Below are 19,325 nucleotides of genomic sequence, written 5' to 3' on the forward strand. Positions count from 1 at the left end.
CCAAAACGCCAATGGATTTTTCCCTTTAATTTATTACATCGATCATTAAGGAAGCTGTGCAGCTTCGGATGTGTTTACTGACTATTTGTAGGTTCTTCTTTTGTGAGTTGCTGATTTATGACCTCTGCCTGCTATTCTACTTGGTTGCTGGGTATAATTCTTACATATTTTTTAAGAGCTCATTATCTGTTCAGGTTATTAACCTTTTGTCAAATACCTTTCAATCAATTTTCCCTGTTTTCTTTTGCTTGTCTTTTAGTTTATGATAGCTTTGGTCATATAAAAAATTTTTAATAGTGAGATTCATCAAGATTATGATAACTTTAGGAATTAAAAAATGATCACACACCTAACTGATAGTCCCTGGTGCTTCATGGTATATTTTTATTTCCCTTGTCGTAATTTTAGGATACTTGCATCAACACAGTTTGAACCGACTGCGGCCAGAATGGCCTTTCCCTGCTTTGATGAACCTGCTTTCAAAGCGAGTTTTTCAATCAAGATCAGAAGGGAACCAAGACACCTCGCCATCTCCAACATGCCACTGGTGAGTCTAAACTCCTGTGTGTCTACTCACAAGACAAGTCCATTGATTCACTGTGATTTGTATTACCTCACTGACAGTTAACATTCAGGTTGCCTGTTCTGTTTGTTTTATTGCCTACAGATAGCTAACTTTTCTATTTCATTTCCAACCTATGCTTTTGGTTCAAGTAACAATTTATTTATAGTCAAAGAAAAAAATTGTCCCTAAAAACATGCAAAATTTAGGTAAGAGTGACATTGCAGGTGCGGTGTTGATGGGAGGGAAACTTTATAGACAATTCAGGTCAGGTTAACTGAGAGTGCCCTTCACAAAGCACTTTCACTTTTATTTTCTCATATGCTCTTTTAAAAGGATTTTAAAGGGAATGCTTTGTTGAATAAGGCCATGTTACTATGATATAGTCATTCTCTATAATTTCTATATACTATATTACTAATAATATTAGCTATGCAATTTGTAACTATGGCACAAAGTTGGTCAGATGGAAAAAGAAAAAAACAGTAATATTTTAAGATTATTATGGTAGTAAAGGTAAGTAATGATAGCTAGCTCAGTTCCCAGTTTCAAAGCAGATGTGGACAGTTTTCCCTCTGATTCTTATTTCTTTATTTTTATTACTTTTTCTTTTCCATTATGGTTTATTACAGGATATTGAATATAGTTTCCTGTGCTATACAATAGGACCTTGCTGTTTATCTCTTCTATATGTAATAGTTTGCATCTGCTAGTCCAAAACCCCTCTGATTTTTAAAAGTAGTGAGGAGAAGATGACCTCGCCAAATGAATAACATTACTTAGTAAGTGCCGTTATCCTATGATTCTGGTAGCACTGGGAAAACATAAGCTGAGCTGTCATTCTACACCCGATGCGTACCAACTCCAGAAGCACACACACCCTTTGATCAGAGAAGCTCACTGTGGGTGAGACTCAGGGTGGAATAGGCTTTGCCCAGAGTCCAGAAGGGTATCACGCCTCATCCCTGTGCTGACTCGGGAGGCATTAGCTTCACAGGAAGGGACTCACAGAGCCACAAGCCAACCTCTAGTACAGTATTTCTCAACCTTTAGAACTCTATATTGTTCGCTGAGTCCCTTAAGGATCCCTTAAAAGGGAGTCTGCCATTCCCTCCTAGAAGGCTGTATAAAAAGCAGACTTTTGTGAATCCTTACCAGCTAAGAACTTTTGTCTCTCTCCCTACCACATTTGTATATAGCAAGATAAGAAACAGTTATGCCATTTTCCTAATATAAATTTGAGATAGAGAAAATCCTTTTTCAAATTATAGTTCCCTCCCCAAATATTATGGTATTGCTCCCTGGGATGGGAGTGAGTTCTCTAATTAGAGAATTACAGCTTAAGGAGAAAAAAGGAACAGGGGTGGTTTGGAAATGAGGGACAGACTGACCCACTAAACAAGATTGGTGGAGATTTTGTAGGCTTGCAGGGGGAAGGCAAGAGCCCCAAGGCTCCCCAAAGATGCTGGAATCTAAATCCATGGACGTCCGGGACCCACTTGTTGAGGATCAGAAAATCTAACGTAATCTTGCTCTTGAACAAGAAAGCTCTTCCCTTGGCAGAAATTTAACAGGGTGGCCTGCACTCAAGATGCAGACTTGGGGTTGAGGGGAAGAACAGTGGAGTCTCAAAGGATCTTTTTGGAGGCTAGAAAAGCAGATACACCTTTGGAACACTGAAGTGTTTGGGGCAGGAGTTAATCACATCTAAATTTCTATTCTCAACATTGTGCTAATAATTAAAACAATGTCAAGAATAGAAATTACTGTTAGGGGTAGGTTGAAGGCATTTTATAAAGAAAGGTAATTTCGGGTCCTTCAAGAGTAAACCTAGGTTGGCGATCAGAGTTAGGGTTTGAATGACCAAAGGGTGACCAGCAGGCACCATAGCTTGTGGCTGGTGGGTACTAAAAAGAAGGATGAGGTGGGGCTTCCATGGTGGTGCAGTGGTTAAGAATCCGCCTACCAGTGCAGGGGACATGGGTTCAAGCCCCGGTCTGGGAAGATCCCACATGCTGCGGAGCAACTAAGCCTGTGCACCACAACTACTGAGCCTGTGCTCTAGAGCCCGTGAGCCACAACTGCTGAAGCCCGCATGCCCCAGCTACTGAAGCCTGCACGCCTAGAGCCTGTGCTGTGCAACAAGAGAAGCCACGGCAATGAGAAGCCCGCGCACCGCAACGAAGAGTAGCCCCTGCTCGTGCACAGCAACAAAGACCCAACGCAGCCATAAATAAATAAATAAATAAATAAATAAATAAATTTTTTAAAAAAAGGAGAAGAAGAAGGATAAGGGGGCAGAGAAATAGAGGTAGAAATAAGATTACAGGAACAATGCATGTGTTAACATGGAACTTCTCAGATTCGTTCTGGATGGTCTTCTCTCCAGGGTCCTGCCCAGTGCTTTCTGTTGGCTGAAGCATTAGACTTTCTTCTCTGGAAGCCGACATCTTAGACTGTACCTTTATCACCCCAACCCTACTCTGCCAGGCTGCTCCCTGACTGCATTGAAAAACTGATTCCAGTGAAGCAAATCAGAGTTTGGAGGAGGCTTTGCAGGGTCAGGCCCAGGCATGGGTTACTTTCAACTGTTTAGGAAAGTAGAAGCTCTTTTTAGGTAGTCCTCGGTGACCCCTATTAGACACTGCATTTCCAGATCATTCTCATACCTTGTATTTAAGTGAGCTACATCTTGGCAAAGCCAGCAATCTCAGTTTTGCTTTGTCTCACCCATGTTATCAATCCTCATGTGCCAAATATGAGTGAGTTTGTGATCATCTGGATTATTTAAAAGAAATTAAGTGGTGATGGTTGTATAACTGAATATAATAAAAACCACTGAATTGTATACTTTAAAATGGTGAACTTTATGGTGTGTGAATTATATCTCGATAAAGAAAGAAATGGAGTAGAATGGTTTGGCCTTAATGTCTAAATTATAATCAGATATCGGAAAGAGATATATATATATATTTTTTGCGATACACGGGCCTCTCACTGTTGTGGCCTCTCCCGTGGCGGAGCACAGGCTCCGGACGTGCAGGCTCAGCAGCCATGGCTCATGGGCCCAGCCGCTCCGCTGCATGTGGGGTCTTCCCGGACCGGGGCACGAACCCGTGTCCCCTGCATCGGCAGGCAGACTCTCAACCACTGCGCCACCAGGGAAGCCCCGGAAAGAGATATTTCTAAATAATTATACGAATGTCATGTCATATACTTTCAGTATGTCTGAGAGTTAGGAAATTTCTCTTTATAAAATGTTTTCAATGTCTTGGGTAATTGTATTTGATGATTTCAGTTATTCTGATTTTAGGTTAAATCTGTGACTGTTGCTGAAGGACTCGTAGAAGACCATTTTGATGTGACCGTGAAGATGAGCACCTACCTGGTGGCCTTCATTGTTTCAGATTTTAAGTCTGTCAGCAAGATGACCAAAAGTGGCATCAAGGTGAACCTGCGATTGTCACATAGAGTGACCAGCTTGTCCTGGCCTGCCTGGGACTGTCTTGGTTTTAAAACTGGAAGTCCTGCATCCTAGGAATCCCCTCAGTCTTGGGCAAACCAGTTGGTTGGTCATCCCGTTGTCTCAGATACTCATATTTACAGCGGGGTTCTAATAGCAAAAACATGTGGTGAGGCCTGGCCTGGCCTGGCCTGGGTCATGGTCCTGGCTCCACCACTAACTGACTTTCTGCTCCCTTTTGCCCTGCTCCCCTTGGAAGTTAGCTTATACTTTTTTAAAATGTGTAAGTTGGACTAGATCCTGCAATGGTTTCTAAGGTTGCTCCTGTGTATAACTTCATGCAGTTTGGAAGTGAATGTCACGGACTACCTGAGCGGGAGTTTCTAACCATGGGAAGGAAGTAAGATAGAGCAGTCTGCTTGGAGTATTAAATGGCTCTGGGGAGAGCATTTGGGCCAGGGAATACTGGAGTACTAGAGAAAAAGATCTTGTTTCAAAGAGCACTTGCCACTTGGGTGGGTACTATTGTGTAGTGAACAACCTGCTCAACTGTACGCTGTGGCTCTGAATGCAAATAAGATTTTTGGAGAGGAGGGACGGGATACTTTATTTGAAGTTACCTCATTTATTTAAATAGGGATACATTTTCTATCAGGTTTCCCACCTTGGGCAGGCTTGGGACTTTGTCTCCTATCCCCTGAGTTCTTTAATGCCATGAAAACCCAAACTCAAGTCCGTCTGTACTAGGCCAGTGTCCTCAGGGCAAAAGCTGGCTGCAGTGCTCTGCTGACTTCTCAGGGTTCTACTGTCCCTTCATTTTTGGCAACTAAGTCGGCTTTACTTTTTCACTATCTCATGTAAACATTTAAAAAGACATGTTTGTATTTGTTATCCAGCATTTGTTGTAGTTTTCAGAAGGGGGGGTTGATCAGGAACAGTCAGCATTAATATAAGAAATAGAACTTCCAATTGTCTTTCTTAATATTGGCAACCATATCCCACAATATGAAGCTGTTAATGTCAGTCTTCTAGAGAAGCCACTGTGGCATTTGGATAACTTCCGTGTACCTTTCTCCTCAGGTTTCCGTGTATGCTGTTCCAGACAAGATAAATCAGGCAGGTTATGCACTGGATGCCGCGGTGACTCTTCTAGAATTTTATGAGGATTATTTCAGCATTCCATATCCCTTATCCAAACAAGGTATAGATTTGGCACAGGCGTTACAAAGTGTGGCATTTACTGACCCCAGCAGTAGATTATATCCTCCTAATTGGCATCTCCCCCCTCAGCTCGGCAGGCCCTCAAGTCATTAAAACCTGACAGATTCCTGAGGCACATGTCATGGAGATAATTTTGCCTTCTGACTTTAAATTAATTTTTTAAAAATAAATTTATTTATTTATTTTTGGCTGTGTTGGGTCTTCGTTGCTATGTGCAGGCTTTCTCTAGTTGCAGTGAGCGGGGGCTACTCCTCATTATGGTGCGCAGGCTTCTCATTGCGGTGGCTTCTCGTTGCAGAGCACGGGCTCTAGGTGTGCGGGCTTCAGTAGTTGTGGCTCGCGGGCTTCAGTAGCTGTGGCTCGCGGACTCTAGAGCGCAGGCTCAGTAGTTGTGGTGCATGGGCTTAGTTGCTCCACGGCACGTGGGATCTTCCCAGACCAGGGCTTGAACCCGTGTCCCCTGCATTGGCAGGTGGATTCTTAACCACTGTGCCACCAGGGAAGTCCTTGCCTTCTGACTTTAAAGACAAGCACAACTATATTATTGGGCAGATAGCAAAGGACAGAGGCTGTATTTTTTTCATGATTGGCACACATTTGGTAGGAACATAGAGTACTCAATGAATTTTTCGAATGAATTCATTGATAGAGCATGAGAAAATCTGCATTTTCTTTCTTACATGAGCCCTTAAAACTACTGTGTGTTTTGAGTTTTTAGGTGTATGGGAGTCTTGGGCATCCAAGGTCGAGTGGATTATTGAGACAATTGTTAAAATTGTCTAGTCCCCAAGCACCTTGTCAGAGAATTAGAAATGGAGTCAGGAGGTCTGAAACCCAAGCCCGACTTTGTCTTGCAGCAGCAAAGTAACTCTGTATGAGTCACTGAGTCCTTTTTCTTTATTGTGAAAGGTTCTTCAGTCTAGAATAATCCATGATTCTGCGTGAGCCACGTAGTTTTTCTTTGATCCCTACACCCATCCACTCTGAAAGTTGGTGTGTTTGGGCAACATGTAGCTTGAGATTGGTAAGATGTTTTTGTTTCCTTCCCAAGATCTTGCTGCTATTCCTGACTTTCAGTCTGGTGCTATGGAAAACTGGGGACTGACAACATACAGGGAATCTTCTCTACTGTTTGATGCTGAAAAGTCTTCTGCATCAAGTAAGCTTGGCATCACGATGACTGTGTCCCATGAACTCGCCCACCAGGTATATAAGCTCAATCACACTTTCAAAAAAATGTTAACTATATCTATATTGCTTTTCTGGGACATAGGCTATTCATACTGTTGTATGAATTCTACCAATTCATTTTTACTATGTCTTTTTTCCCAGAAGAAGAAATGATTTCTTTAAAGCATTAGGTACCATGTTTTATAATACCCATTGCGAAGTTTTTCTTTTTACTTTGAAAAAAATATTAGCTTTATAAATATGTTAACATTCATATACTGACCTTACACATATAAAATATATTTCCTTCTGAATGTCTGACGTTTATGGCCACGTAGATAATCTAGTTTCCATAGAAATCTGTGAATAACCTGAGTAATGTTTTCCTTTCAGTGGTTTGGGAACCTCGTCACTATGGAATGGTGGAATGATCTTTGGCTAAATGAGGGATTTGCCAAGTTTATGGAGTTCGTGTCTGTCAGTGTGACTCATCCAGAACTGAAAGTTGTAAGTTGTATTTACTTACTTTTTTTTTACATTTTAGATCAATCTGTTGTGTTGTTTAATGTTGCTGGAAAATACTTACTGATGTTAGATCATGGAATTCATAGAAAGATTGATAACTTCCCTGGGAGTTTAAATATGAATCAGGTTTCCAAAATGCTAGTGAACTTTAAAGATACATTGCAAAGGTTTATTTCCAAACTCAATTGCTTATTTCCAAATCTATGATTGTTATGAAGTTAGTACTAAATTTTGTCCTCCCTTAATATCAAAGAAATAGAAATAGTGACAACCTGTCTGTTCCATATCACTTCCCCAACCTTCGGGTTGCTCACTGAAGAAGTATTAGGTACAGATTGCTATTTCAATAGGGTCCTGGTTGCCAGATGAAATGAGTTATGTTTAAGATCATTGTACATTTGATTGTATAAGAACCTAGACTCATGGGTCACAGACTTAATGCTTTGGAACCTCTACGTGTTGACTTTAAAAATCATGTGTTTAACTTGTGAAAATCAAATGCAGTAAAATTAAAAAGAAACTTTATGTAAAAGCAATCCTTTATCATATCATAATTTTCATTTGGACATATTCGTATCCCATCTTCATCTTCCAATACACATAACTTTTATGTAGTTATAATTATAATGTACATATAATTATTACACTAGAGTGGATCATAAATATTTTCCTGTTTCCACATAGTCTTTAATAATAAAAATGATTACGTATGGATATTATTCTATTGGATAATATGCCCTAATCAGGTTATAGTTGGGATTTGTTTTTCATTACTTTTTCTTTCACTACATGGTTTTAAAGCTAAATTTCTTTGCTTTAAAATAGTATAGATGATGATTGGAGATACTTAAATCACTATACATTTTAGTTTCTGATTTTGGCACTGTTGGACTGTAGGCATAATGTTTTTCTTTTTAATAGGAAATTTTCTTTATTCTAAGGTGATAAGTATTTAAACAAAAATTTCAGTATTGATCTAAGATCACTGTTTCTTGGCTGTTCTTGAGAAGATAGTAATTCTATTTAATTTTGTAAATTCTATAAATATGGAAAAGGTTAGATTAGAAATTGAGAGTGTAAACCTATTATCCCAGGTCAGACCATCCTCATTTCGTACTTTTTTCAAGTAAATGTAAATCATTGGTGATGTTGTCTTTTTTTGTGTCTCAATAGGAAGATTATTTCTTTGATAAGTGTTTTAATGCTATGGAGGTAGATGCATTAAACTCCTCACACCCTGTGTCCACACCTGTGGAGAATCCTGCTCAGATTCGGGAGCTATTTGATGAAGTTTCTTATGAAAAGGTAAAAATGGATTATAAGGGTACAGTTTGGACCCTACACTTAAAAATGTGGGGTGGAGAGGTTATAGATAGTGTTTTGGGGTGACTTTCCCTTCATAAGGACTAGCCCAGATTGAATTCCTTCTCTTCTCACCCATGCTGCCCAGAGTTAACTCTTTTAGGCCTAACTTGAAGTTTAGCTTAAAATCCTAAAGATTATATTGTGGTCAGTTTGTTTACTCTCTTAAGTTGAATATTCATGGCCTACAGAAGCTTTTTATTTATCCTTCAATAAATAGGTCTTGATCGAGCATCAACTGTGTACCAGGCAAAAGCCTCTGCCCTTGTATAGCTTTTGGTGCCTTCAGAAACAGTTGTCCTGCACAATGTGTTTAATAAAAGAATTGGAAATTGTTGCCAACATATAATAATTGGGAGATTTTAAATAAAAATCCAGATTTTTGGCTTCGATTGGAGGGAAAAAGGATTCTGGTCATACCAGGCCTATATTTCCCTTAGCAGCATAGACTGGAGCTAAGTCATGGCTCCTTTATGAGATCAGAGTTCTGCTTTTCCACTTTCCCTTCCATTCCCAACCGTTTCTGTTATCCTCACCAAGGCAGAGAATGTGTCATTTATCATTATGCTTGGCAGAGAATGTGTCATTTATCATTATGCTTGGCTGTTTTATGTGTAGCAAATGGAAAAGTATATCTTGTTTGCATGTTTCCACCAATAGTGCAGAGGAGATAAAAGCAGACATAAAACAGACATATAAACACACACATAGATCAATGGAACAGAATAGAGCCCAGAAATCAACCCATGCATATATGGTTAATTTATGACAAAGGACCTGAGAATATACAATGGGGAATGGAGAGTCTCTTAAAAAAATGATCATTTAGTTCTCCCAACACCACATGTAAAATAATGAAACTGTACCACTATCTTACACCATTCACGAAAACTAACTTGAAATGGTTTAAAGACTTAAATGTTAAGACTGTAAACCATAATACTCATAAAAACTGAGAGAAAAAGCTTCTTGACATGGGTCTTAGCAGTGATTTTTATGGTATATGACACCAAAAGTATAAGAGCATAAGCAACAAAAGCAAAAACCAAGTGGGACTGCATCAAATTAAAAGCTGTCTGCACAGAAAAACAACAAAATGAAAAGGCAGCCTACTGGATGGGAGAAAATACTTGCAAACCATATGTCTGACAAGGGTAATATCCAAAATATATAAAGAACTCATACAACTCAATGACTAAAGAAAACAATCTGATTTTAAAAGGAGCAGAGGAACTGAATAGAAACTTTTCCAAAGACAAACAGATGGCCAATAGGTACATGATAAGGTGCTCAACATCACTAATCATTGGGGAAATGCAAATCAAAACACAATGAGAGGGCTTCCCTGGCGGTGCAGTGGTTGAGAGTCCGCCTGCCGATGCAGGGGACACGGGTTCGTGACCCGGTCCGGGAAGATCCCACATGCCGCAGAGCGGCTGGGCCCGTGAGCCATGGCCGCTGAGCCTGCGCGTCCGGAGCCTCTGCTCCGCAGCGGGAGAGGCCACAACGGTGAGAGGCCCGCGTACCGCAAAAAAAAAAAACAAAACAAAAAACACAATGAGACATCACCTCACGCTGGTCAGAATGGCTCATCTCATAAAGACAAATAGCAAATGTTGGCAAGGGTGTGGAGAAAAGGGAACCCTCGTGCACTGTGGTGGGAATGTAAATTGGTCCAGCCACTGTGGAAAACAAAATATTAAAAAATAAAGCTATCATATCCAGCAATTCTACTTTTGGGTATTTATTCAAAGAAAACAAAAAACACTAGCTTAAAGAGTTATGTGCACTCCCACGTTCCAGGCAGTGTTATTTACAACAGCCAAGATAATTGTTTCTGTAAGTGACCATTCCACAGTGCAATATTCAGCCATAAAAAAGGAAATCTTGGCACTTGTGACAACATGGATGGATCTTGAGGGCATTATGCTAAGTGAAGTAAGTCAGAAAGACAAATCCTGTATGATCTCACTTATATGTTAAGTGTAAAAACAAACACACAAAAAATGAGCTCAATAGATTGGTGGTTGCCAGGGGCGAGGGGCGGCGGTAGGTGAAATGGATGAAGGAGGTCAAAAGGTACAAATTTCCAGGTTATAAAATATATTATAGGGATATAATGTACAGCATGGCAACTATAGTTAATAATATTGTATTGTGTATTCAGAAGTTGCTAAAAGTAGATCTTAAAAGTCCTCCTCACAAGAAAAAAATTTGTGACTGTGTAATGATGGATGTTAGCAAGGTGTATTGTGGTGATCATTTTGCGCTATACACAAGTATTGATTCATGTTGTACACCTGAAACTAATGTTATATGTCAGTTATAGCTCAAAAAAAACACCAGTCCTGTTGGCAGGAATATGCACACCATGTAGACATTCAGGGACCTGGGCTTTGCCTATCTAGTGACTCTATGATCCCCTAGAACCAGAGAGAGACTACCTCTGCCTAGGGGGGACCTAAGAAATTTTCCCGGAAAAGAAGATTTTGAGTTATGTCTTAAAGATGAATTGGGCTGTGCAGTGGAGGCTAACACAACATTGTAAAGCAACCATACTCCAATAAAAATTAATTAAGAAAAATGATGAAATGGGGCTTTTCAGGAAGTAAAGAATGTAGAAAGGGCTTTCTTGGAAGAGGGAATCATGATTTCTTAGGAAAAGAAGACTTGAAAGAGGGTGGTTGTTGAGAGAGAGGGATGGAAGAAGGAAAGAAGAATCCTTGGTGGTTAGTTGTATGCAAAGTTCAGGGGGAAACAAAGAACGTAAAAGAACATTTTTTTATCCTTGGACTACTTCCCTCGTTTGTCACCTGTCTGACCACTGGAGGCATTTGAGTTTGTGACCCATGATCTACAAGAATGGGAGTGAAAGGGAGAAGAGCTCTTATCAGGAGAATGCAGAGTATTTAGGAATTCTCTTGCTCCCTTTCTCATTGTTACTCTTGCCCTGCCAGTTCTCTTTGCTCAAGCCTGCCTGGGCTCCAAGATTCCTCACCGGTTACTCACCTTTGCTTCTACCCCTCCCCACTCCCACCCCAGAGCGGCAGTAGGAGAGCCATGTGGTGGTTCAAGTTCAGTTTTAGTCTGTACGTTGTCCACTCACCTGTGAATAATGGAAGGTCGCAGATGTTGGGGAGGCTTGGTTAGTGATAGAAAACGGTTCCAGTGGACTAAAAGCATAAACAGTCATGTTGATCCCCTGCCTCAACAGGTCCAGGTTTAACCCACTTTCTCTAATTGTTCCATGAATTGCTAGACACTAAAAAGGTTACTGTATCTGCATTTCAAAGAATGACTCCAAAATAGTGTGAGGGTAGATTAGATGGAGGCAGACTACAGCTAACAGTTATTTACGTTGTCTTTTCAGGGGGCTTGTGTTCTGAATATGCTGAGGGATTATCTTGGTGCCGATGCATTTAAAAGTGGTATTGTAAAGTATCTGCAAAAGTATAGCTATAAAAACACAAAAAACGAGGACCTTTGGAATAGTATGGCAAGTGTGAGTATGTTTTTGTGTATCTCTGTGTTTGGGACTGACAGGCCTATTATCTTGTTTTGTTTTTGCTCTGCACCACATTAATCCCTCTGAGAAGAATCGTGAGTGTGTTTTACAGAACTGAGTGATGTGTTTATTTTTGGTTTTTAGATTTGCCCTACGGATGGCACGCAACAAATGGATGGATTTTGTTCTAGAGGTGAACATTCATCTTCATCTTCAGTAAGTTTTTACATCTGTACATGTTCCCCCGAAGCACATTCTTTGACTCCGTTTTGTTTGAAGGATAGATAGCTCTGTGCTGAACTTTCCGAGGTCCTTGATGACATCAGTGTCTCTATAGATAAGGCTGCGTTTAAACTATACCAGACTGACAGACTTCCACGATTTTTCTTAAATCTATCTACGCAAGGGAGTTGTCCAACCTTCTCTGGTACCACATCTCACTGATACTAATTTCTTCAGCTTCACTCTCTGTAAAGCAGTGGATTTATGACATGTTTCTGTGGTAGGTCAGGACTGTATCCATCAGGCCATGTCGATCGTTTCCATAGCTCTTCATTTGTGAAAAAACATATGATGGCAGGGAGCATTCTTGAGCGCTTACTATGTGTCAGGCACGTTTGAGGCACTTACGTGTATTATCTGCTTTACTCTTCACAACACGCCTATGAGCGAGTACTGTTATCCCTATTTTTACAGATGGGAATAGGAAATCCAAAGGCATATGATTAGTAAATTGTAGAGTGGGGATTTGAATTTAGATCTAACTCATGTCTTTAACTGCTAAACTATAAAGAATTCGTAACACCTGAATCACAAAACAGTCTGAGTCTCCGTTTATCTGGCCTTGTGGAGTATTTTCATAGGTAGCTGAGGGTGAGTCTGGAGATCCAACAGGATTTTATCCACCAGATTTTTCTTTTCTTGGCTTTTTTGCTTTTAGAGACAGCTTTATTCAGTAGTTACTAGATGTGTCCTGTAGTACGTTTTATCCTTTTATTAGCTCTTAAATATTTTTTGAAAACTTTTAGTATCAAAGAATAGATCCTTGTTTGAGTTCACAGCCATCTGTTAAGTGTGAGCCATGTCGGTGTTATCGCTTGGGAAGTACAGGCTCTTGATGGGACATGTTTTCCCCACCTTGCTTGTCTGAGAGCCAGCATCGTTATGTAGGTGTTGAACGCGTGGCCACTTTCTGTCCCTTCTCCCCCTGCATTCATTCACACTCCTGCTTTGTGCCTGGTGCCAAGCTAAGGTCTGCCCAGGAGAACCAGGTGTGGTACCTGTTCTCAAGACATCTATGTGTACAGGAAGAGAATGAAAAGTAAACAGTCAGTGCTTTAATGGGCATGCAGTGGCTGGAGACAGCGGGGGAAGGGAGCAGGGGAAGGGACGCAGAAGAGCTTCACTGGTTGCAGCGCTGTGAGCACAAGCTTGGGTTCTTTCTTTTCCTAGAGTTGGGTCCAAGTGGGTCACGCATCTGCCTTTTTCTTATAAACCAGCACTGGCGACAGGAAGGCCTTGATGTGAAAACCATGATGAACACCTGGACGCTTCAGAAGGGCTTTCCCCTGATAACCATCACCGTGAGAGGGAGGAATGTACACATGAAGCAAGAGCACTATGTGAAAGGCCCGGACGCCGCCGCAGAAACTGGGTAATGTTCACAGAGAGAAACTCATTTTGTTGCCTAGGTGACATCTGTCTTGTAGGGTGAACCCTTATTTTTGAAGTAGTGCCCTTAACTTTGTTGCTAAAATATTTTAATCAAATCTATATATCCTAGGAATTTGACTTATCCACCACCATCTATTCAAAAGGATGAAGATGATGTATAATTATTTTAACATTCTCATGGTTTGTAGTTACATATGATGGTAATTTCCAGTTACTGGCTTGAAATCAACTCCAGTAGAAGCATTTGCCACTTAGTTACATTTGGGCATTTGGGTTGGAGCTGAGGACATAAACATTTAGGTGATTTCTGGGAAATACAAGAGACTCCATTCTCTTCTTTGGAAGTCTCGAGTTAGATCCCAGAACCTGTTTGTCAGCTTAACACTACAGAGGACATCACTGGAAATGAGACACTGCAACTGGACTGACCCTGGATGGACACTATTTACAAAACTTTTTATTTTGAAATAATTTCAGACCTATGGAGAAAATATAAGGAGAGAGCAAAGAACTCCATATATTCTTTGGGCAGATATGTGTTAACTCTTTACCACATTTGTTTTCTCTCTCTCCATATAACCTAAAATATCAAACAGTTCCACAAAATATGATCTTTATTTCTTTCTATATATATATGGCATATATATATTTTTTAAATGTTTGAGGGTAAGTTGGAGACATGATTTCCTCTTTACCCTGAAATACTTCAGTGTCGTATTTCCTAAAAAACAAGAGAATTCATTTATGTAACCACGGTACCTTTATCAAAATTATGAAGTGAACTTGATAAATACTATTATCAAATGTATCAACCTTATTCAACTTTCCTCAGTGGTCCTAATAATATCTTTATAGCAAAAGAAAGAAACCTGGTTCAGGATTTTACATAGGATCACATTGTATTACTGTTCACATCTCTTCAGTTCTTTTTTTCTGAAACAGTTCCTCAGTCTGTCTTTCTTGACCTTGATATTTTTGAAGAGTACAGGCTAGCTATTTTAGAGGATGTCCTTTAATTTGGGTCTTCTGCTGTTTCTTCACGATCAGATTCAGCTTATGCATCCTTGGCAGGAATTCCACAGAAGCGATGCTGTGTTCTTCTGAGTATATGATTTAGAAGGCACATGCTATCAATTTCTGCCATTACTAGTGGTCACATTTTTAAAGTTAGGCACCCTGAGATCCCTTGAGGCAATCACTGCGCAGGCTCTCAGGGCTCACTTGAGCCCAAATTCCTAGCTCTATTCAAGGAGTCCAAGAAGAATGAATAGTGCCCCAGCTGGCCACTCCTACAAAGCTGGAAAATGGGCTGGGGATGTTTTGAGCTCTTTACAGTAGCAGTTTTGGGTACCATCCTTCTTTAAATGAGCCAGTGCCCGGAGCGTGGTAGGAGATTTAAGAACTGCTTGTTGCAGTGAATCAGCAAATGAACAAATCCATCCTCCTTTCTTGTAGGTACCTGTGGCATGTCCCATTGACATTCATTACCAGCAACTCAGACTCAGTCCAGCGATTTTTGCTGAAGACAAGAACAGGTAATTTGTTGTGGAACTAACTAGCTTTCTTCAAGAAGGAACTATGGAAATGTGTAGGACTTAGATAATAAGTTTTCTTTGCTATTTATCTTGGTTAAAACAAAAAGGATCAGATCAGCCTTTATCTTAAGCAGATCTGTGACCCAATTTCTAGTGAAGAATATAGGTTTGAAAATACTGTCTGGTTGCCAAAAAGGAAGGACAGTATCTTGCCAGATAGGGATTAAAACAGTTGAGTTATGTAATGCTGAGGAGAAGAGATACTTGGGAAAATTTCCCCTTACTTTAACATTGCTGGGTTATATCATACATATGGCCTGAAACATGGCATTCTTCTCATAGGTCTATAAATCTCACAAAATTAGTGTCTAAAACTAGTATTGGCTTTTGTCTATTGGGATGCTGTTTTCTGGTTTCTAAAAGGAATGTGTTCAATATGAAACTCATTTCAGTATTAAAATTGTTCAGTATTAAACTCGCCTTTAATTTCCTTGTCCAGTCTCTGATCAGAAAAGCTTTCTCCAGGCAAGAGAGAAAATGGAGCTATGATTTATTTTATTTGCTCTAGATGTGCTCATCCTCCCAGAAGAGGTGGAATGGATCAAATTTAATGTTGGAATGAATGGCTATTACATAGTGCATTATGAGGATGATGGATGGGATTCTTTGACTGGCCTTTTAAAAGGAACACACACAGCCATCAGCAGTAGTGATCGGGCCAGTCTCATTAACAATGCTTTTCTGCTTGTCAGGTAATACAAGCTCTTCACAGTCTTGGTTTGTTTCTGAAAGCTGCTGTTGTCATTCAAATCCTTGATTTCTAAAGATGAAAGTGATTGCTAATAAGTTGAAGGGTGTTTTCTCCTAAGTTCTTCTAACAGTTCAAGGTTGCTTTTAGTCTTAGGATTAACCTCTTATCTGCGTCCGCTGAGTAAGGCAAAAGTAAGGAATCTGTATTTTAATCTTTATCATTAATGACTCGGATCAGACTGAGACAAAAGTGTAGAAAACCAGGAGACCAACATCCTGGAGAAACCCCTTGCCTGGTCCCTAAAGCCTAGTCCTGCGGCTTTTTCTGGCCCTGCTGTAACAGATCAGGTTTCTCCCCGCTGGGTCTCTGACAATCCTGAAGGCTTCTTAGAAGACCAAGTGGCCCAGGCCCAAGTTGTGGGCATTACATCTCTCAGACTAAAGGAGAGATCTCCACACGCCCCACTCCCACCCCACCCAAACTGGATAGCTGAACTGCATAGCATCTTTATGGCTCATAAAATGTGGCCCAACCAGATGACCTTTGAGTGGGTGAGGATAGTGTTCACTCTTTTTTTTTGCCCCATAACATTGGCTTTTCAGGAAATGTTCCCCAAGCCTAAAACTCAACCTTCTTCAATATTTAGGTAGAACTGAAGTCTAAGGGGAATCACCCAAGTGGGAGGGAATACTGTAATTCTCAGCCCCACGTGTCTCTGCTCTAAATGTTGTGGACTTCCTTTCCTGGGCCTCTTGAGGTGACAGAAAGCAGTGGGGAATAAAGATAGGGGTTGATTATCTAGCCGTTTCTGCCCTGCCTAAATATTCCCTTCCATAGCGCATTACTGATGACATCCTAGGGGATTTTGTGTTTATTTACATGAGCGTGCACCCTACCACTAAGATGTTTAACACCAACCCTCTGTAATGAAGAATTGATATCTATATTCAGTTTCTTTTTGAAATGGAGACGAGGATGTGTTGACTCCAGGGACTCATACTTGTGACTGAGTGGCAGTCTCAGGTGAGGCTTCCTGAAGGATCTTTGATCAAATTTTCCATTTTACTCTGCAAGTTCAGCACAGTCCGACGTTTCACAGAGGGATAGATGCTGACCTGTTCCCGTCGCATCTTAACCACAACTCATAGAGCTAGTTAACCCTAGCTCTATTATTTGAGAAAGTTCCTTCACAGTGTAAACATGCCACATGTTGTGATGTATGTGACAGGAAAGATGTTAGTATAAAGGTAATTATTTATAAGGGAGCATTTGTATCCGATTGAATGTTTTGCTGGAAGGTTGTTCAAATAACTTTTGAAACAAATAATTGATTTCCTGGATCTTCTTTTAAACTGCTAACCCTGGTGTCTCTTGACCAGCATTGGAAAGCTATCCATTGAAAAAGCCTTGGATTTAACCTTGTACTTGAAACGTGAAACTGAAATCATGCCAGTGTTCCAAGGTTTGAATGAACTGATACCTATGTATAAGTTAATGGAGAAAAGAGATATGAATGAAGTGGAAACTCAGTTCAAGGTAAAAGCCTGAAATAAGTTGAATAGTTTTTAGATAACTGGTTTGCTTTGGTGTAGGTGTGGAAAAGAGTTCTTATCATGGTGTATATTATATATATATAATATAATATATGTATCTTATATATATCTTGATATATTTTAAAGAAAATCACAATGACCTCAGTATTTGGGTTGACCAATGAAGACTTTGGTTTTATTTTGGCACTAAAAATAGGCATGGCACTGTTAGATTCTGTTCTTAAGTTTCACAGATTTGCCATTCCCTCATTAGGCTAATTGTTTATGTCACTTTACTTCTGTACTGTGGTAGTTGCTATTAAGATTTTCTGGGACTCAGGTACTTAAGCAAGAGGCACAAAATTGCTCCTTTTGGCAAAATGTAATGACGTCTTGTATAATTTGCTCTCAAAATTTAGTCATATCAACTGTCTCTGTTAGTTTGCTTTGAAAGTGGCAGTTCACCTTGATTTTAAGTAGATAAGGATATATTTATAAAAGATTGTTACACAAATACTGAAATCATTCATCATTTCTTGCTTTTGACCCCTTTTATAATTAAATATAAACAACTGCATGGTTTTGGAAATATGAATTGGACTAAGCTTTAAAAAATAACCCCCATCACCTGAGGGTGTATTGGATTATATAAACCATGAGATGACTTGGGACCGGACTGGTGACATGTGTGGCTTTCCCACAGGCCTTTCTCATCGGGCTGCTGAGGGACCTCATTGATAAGCAGACTTGGACGGATGAAGGCTCCATCTCAGAGCGAATGCTGCGGAGTCAGCTGCTTCTCCTGGCCTGTGTGCGCAAGTACCAGCCCTGTGTGCAGAAGGCAGAAGGCTATTTCAGACAGTGGCAGGAAGCCAATGGGAATTTGAGGTCTGTTTTTATCGAACAACCGGTTTGTTCAGATAAGGGGTATCTTTTATTTTTCCACCATCATTGCTAAATGTTGGGAGAGAAAACAAGTATAACAAGTCTCCCCTGCTGTCCTTTTTGGGAAAATAATATTTTTTTTTTAGACTTATCTATGCATTGCTCAACTTTCTGTTTTAAGTTCCTGACAGGAGGCCGGGGGTTTGGTTAATGGGGAGGCGCGCGGCAGGGATTCAGTCCTTTTAGACTTGGGGCTTAAGTCCTATCCAGGAAATACTAAGCCAACAATATACATGCTTCTATTCATAAAAGTGCTTACAAACAGGTGGTCCTATTGGATTCCTGACTTTTGTTCATGGACTGCATTTTAAGTCTAGTTTGAATTTCCTTCTTTTGACTTGAAAAGTGACCACCTATTGAGTCACTCAGCATCCTTAAAGTATGTTAGAAATGTAGGTATTTATAGAAGTGGCATTTCACAATGTATTTTTGAGAAGGCTACTTAAAACCTACTTTCAGTTACTTTCTCTTGCTTCTTTCCTAAAGTGTTACTGAAGGAAAGAAGTTATTTTTGTTTATATTTCCAGGCATGCTTCTCTGATTGTGGTTCCAGTTTATCGTTTCATAATCTGCCTCTCTCGTGCATGCAAACGCACTTCCGTCATCTCAGCCTCTCCCTGGGTGTGTTCTTTTCCACAGGCTGCCCAGCGATGTGACCTTGGCAGTGTTTGCTGTAGGGGCCCAGAACCCAGAAGGATGGGATTTTCTTTATAGTAAATATCAATCGTCATTATCCAGTACTGAGAAACACCAAATTGAATTTGCTCTCTGTATTACCCACGATAAAGAAAAGCTTCAGTGGTAAGTAATTCATTCATGTTCAGGTAGCCAAGAGGAATTAAATTAGATCAGATCCTTCTGGCGTCTGTTTTTGTCCTCTTGGCCAGGAACTGCATTTCCTGCTGGGAACATTTATGCAAGAGGGCACACATCTAATGTGTATGGTAAATAATTAGAGAGCAGCGGGTGTCAGGAAAAATATTTAAAGGAGTATGTATTTGCGTATATCTTTAAAATAACACATTTAGAAATTTACACCAGATATACCTATCTCAGCTACATTTGTGAGCAAATGAGAGA

The 19,325-nt window shown here is 40.1% G+C and overlaps 1 protein-coding gene across 2 annotated transcripts in view; it reads left to right on the forward strand.

The window, feature by feature from the left end:
• The window catches only part of ERAP1 (endoplasmic reticulum aminopeptidase 1), a 32,446-nt gene that overhangs the window by 7,875 nt on the left and 5,246 nt on the right, over positions 1–19,325 (forward strand). For both annotated transcript variants that reach the window (XM_060009118.1, XM_060009117.1), the window contains 14 exons: positions 409–547; positions 3,876–4,010; positions 5,106–5,226; positions 6,298–6,452; positions 6,810–6,923; positions 8,115–8,246; positions 11,674–11,805; positions 11,953–12,024; positions 13,308–13,462; positions 14,938–15,017; positions 15,586–15,769; positions 17,148–17,304; positions 18,004–18,188; positions 18,885–19,046. In XM_060009118.1, coding sequence (XP_059865101.1) covers positions 409–547; positions 3,876–4,010; positions 5,106–5,226; positions 6,298–6,452; positions 6,810–6,923; positions 8,115–8,246; positions 11,674–11,805; positions 11,953–12,024; positions 13,308–13,462; positions 14,938–15,017; positions 15,586–15,769; positions 17,148–17,304; positions 18,004–18,188; positions 18,885–19,046 — 1,923 coding nt within the window. The remainder of the gene's footprint in view (positions 1–408; positions 548–3,875; positions 4,011–5,105; positions 5,227–6,297; positions 6,453–6,809; positions 6,924–8,114; positions 8,247–11,673; positions 11,806–11,952; positions 12,025–13,307; positions 13,463–14,937; positions 15,018–15,585; positions 15,770–17,147; positions 17,305–18,003; positions 18,189–18,884; positions 19,047–19,325) is intronic.

This window comes from Delphinus delphis, chromosome 3, assembly GCF_949987515.2.
Source record: "Delphinus delphis chromosome 3, mDelDel1.2, whole genome shotgun sequence".
NCBI lineage: Eukaryota > Metazoa > Chordata > Mammalia > Artiodactyla > Delphinidae > Delphinus > Delphinus delphis.